The sequence below is a fragment of the Stomoxys calcitrans genome, chromosome 5 (genome assembly GCF_963082655.1).
Source record: "Stomoxys calcitrans chromosome 5, idStoCalc2.1, whole genome shotgun sequence".
NCBI lineage: Eukaryota > Metazoa > Arthropoda > Insecta > Diptera > Muscidae > Stomoxys > Stomoxys calcitrans.
Genome location: NC_081556.1, coordinates 89,769,925 through 89,772,415, shown reverse-complemented (window position 1 = coordinate 89,772,415; position 2,491 = coordinate 89,769,925). Strand labels below are relative to the sequence as shown.

Here is a 2,491-nt window from a genome sequence, read left to right as displayed (position 1 = left end):
GTAAGATCTTAGCAGATTCCATGGTGTTGGGCATTCAAGGTTCGACGCGGCTAAACGTAACGCATTTTTACTTCCCTTTTCACATTCCGTTTCTGTTATGACCATCTGCCACATAAAGATCGTGTGATTGACAGCGCCATTATTATAGTGGCAATCTGAATAATATCCATGGCTAAGCTGACACCAACTCTCCAAACAGAAGACTATTATCTAAGAATCGAATGTACAAGCGTTTATTTAAATCGATTATACGTTTACTTCAAGATGTATGGCCAATGATTAATGCGCTTGTTGGATTGCTGCCAAAATTCGGAGTGAGCAGCGAGGAAAGTAAAAACCTGGGCAATGATGTCAGAAAAGGGATCAAAAACACAGCAGTACACGCACCCCCACATTTCAGTATGCTCAGGCAATAGGCCAAATGGGCTATAAATTTGTTGCCGTAGTATTTTGAAAACGATTAAGCATTTGGAAGCAAAAAAACAGAGGCGAGGGAGATGTGCATTGTTTGGTTGTTTTTTGTGACAAACGCTTCAAAAACAAACAAAAACAAAAAAACTTCACAAACATCTATGCTCTCATTTAAATCAAACGAATTCCAGAGCTACCGCATCATTTCAATATTATGCTCTTTGATCAATCCCCTAGGCAGAACAACACTAAGCTCTTAGCTTTCTCACACTCTGCCAATGAACTCTCTTTGGCGCAGCACAAACAATAGTCCACGGGTCTCTAGTAGACTCGACATTACGTTCAGTATTTTGCAGAACGCTAGTCTCTACACACTAAACACCTCCACAGAGTCGACATTCAGAGCTACTTTCTCGCTCACCAACATCTATCTACGCTGCTCGAAAAGTAAGCAAACATGTTTTCTTTTTTTTGGCATTTTAATTAAAAATGCTTTTTTGAATGATTTCATCCACTCTACATCTACATCTACGTCAAGGTTAGTTAGCCACTGCTCTTCTTTGGCCACACAACACAATGGTTGCCAGTATCCCACCGCCAGTTTACTTTGCCGTCGGCCCCGAGCCCCACGAAGTCTGCTGCCCCTATTGTAAACAAAAAGGAACGACTCTGACGAGGCGCTTCATCATGAGTTGGTGTGTACGCCGTCACTACTGTTCATCGTGTGGCGAGTATTTGGGCACCTATAGGCGTCCCAAGTTGTAGATCCGATGATTTGGCAGCAGCGCCACTACACCATAGCTGTTTATGATTTGTTTGAAAATATCATTTATGAATAAACTTTGTAGACCCTCCAAAGTATTTGCAAACTTTTTACGAATAAACAAAAATAATTTATAGATAAAATGCATGTTTTTAAATATTTACTGTTCGGAAAAGTAAATATGTGTGGGAGGGAACTCGGGTTAAGGAAACTGGACAACTTAATCCGAGAGATATTGCAAATCTATTGGAATCATAGATAGGGATCTACATAGCATGGAGGGCCTATGATGCCGAAAGCCTGGGTTCGAATCTTGTCAAGACCATCAGAAAAAGTTTTCAGCGGTGGTTATTTCCTCCTAATGCTGGCGGCATTTGTGAGGTACTAGGCCATGCAAAAGCTTCACCCTGAAGAGGTGTCGCGCTGAGCCACGCCGTTTGGACTCGGCTGAAAATAGGAGGTCCCTTATCATTAAGCCTAAAATTGAATCGGACAGCACTCATTGATACGTGAGAAGTATGCCCTTGCTCCATAATGGAATGTTTAAGGGTAAATTTGAAATCGTAGCTGATACAAATATATATTCAATAGCTGGACAGGCGCCACTCCGTCGCGCCTTATTTTATCTAAGCATTATAATAACACGGTCGCGCTAGTTTCAAATACCTTTCATTTGAGACCCATATTATCATTATTAGTTTACAACCCCATTTGGCGGGAGGTGGGGCGCCCCCTTATGAATCCCACCCTAAATAAGGATACCAAATTTCTGTTTTTGAGTTTTTATACGCTCCACCATAGGATGGGGTATACTAATTTCGCCATTTCGCCAACTCCGCGAAGTATTCGTCTGAGACCCCATAACGTATATATATTCTTGATCGTCATGATATTCTAAGGCGATCTAGCCATGTCCGTCCGTCCGTCTGTCTGTCCGTCTGTCTGTCCGCCTGTCCGTCCGTCTGTACGTCCGTCCGCCCGTCTGTCTGCCGAAAGCACGCTAACATTGGAAGGAGTAAAGCTAGGAGCTTGAAATTTTGCACAAATACTTTCTATTAGTGTAGGTCGGTTGGGATTGTAAATGGGCCAACTTGGTCCTTGTTTTGATATAGCTGCCATATAAACCGATCTGGGATCTTGATTTCTTGCACAAATAGAAGACGCAATTCTCATCCGATTTGGAAATTTTGCATGAGGTATTTTGGTATCACTTCCATCAACTGCGCTAAGTGTGGCTTAAATCGATACATGATTTGATATAGCTGTCATATAAACCGATCTTGGGTCTTGACTTCTTAAGCCTCTAGAGTGCGCAAT

The 2,491-nt window shown here is 42.0% G+C and overlaps 1 protein-coding gene across 2 annotated transcripts; it reads left to right on the top strand.

The window, feature by feature from the left end:
- The first annotated feature begins 741 nt into the window (after nucleotides 1-741).
- LOC106090432 (uncharacterized) lies at nucleotides 742-1,317 on the top strand. Of its 2 annotated transcripts, none has more exons than XM_013256603.2 (2): nucleotides 742-858; nucleotides 955-1,317. In XM_013256603.2, the coding sequence occupies exon 2, from the start codon at nucleotides 988-990 to the stop codon at nucleotides 1,174-1,176; it is 189 nt and encodes a 62-aa protein (XP_013112057.2). In that variant the 5' UTR covers nucleotides 742-858; nucleotides 955-987; the 3' UTR covers nucleotides 1,177-1,317. The 2 variants fall into 2 exon arrangements, with proteins under 2 accessions (XP_013112057.2, XP_013112055.2); XM_013256601.2 differs by having other exon boundaries at nucleotides 744-858; nucleotides 950-1,317.
- The last annotated feature ends 1,174 nt before the right edge of the window (nucleotides 1,318-2,491 follow it).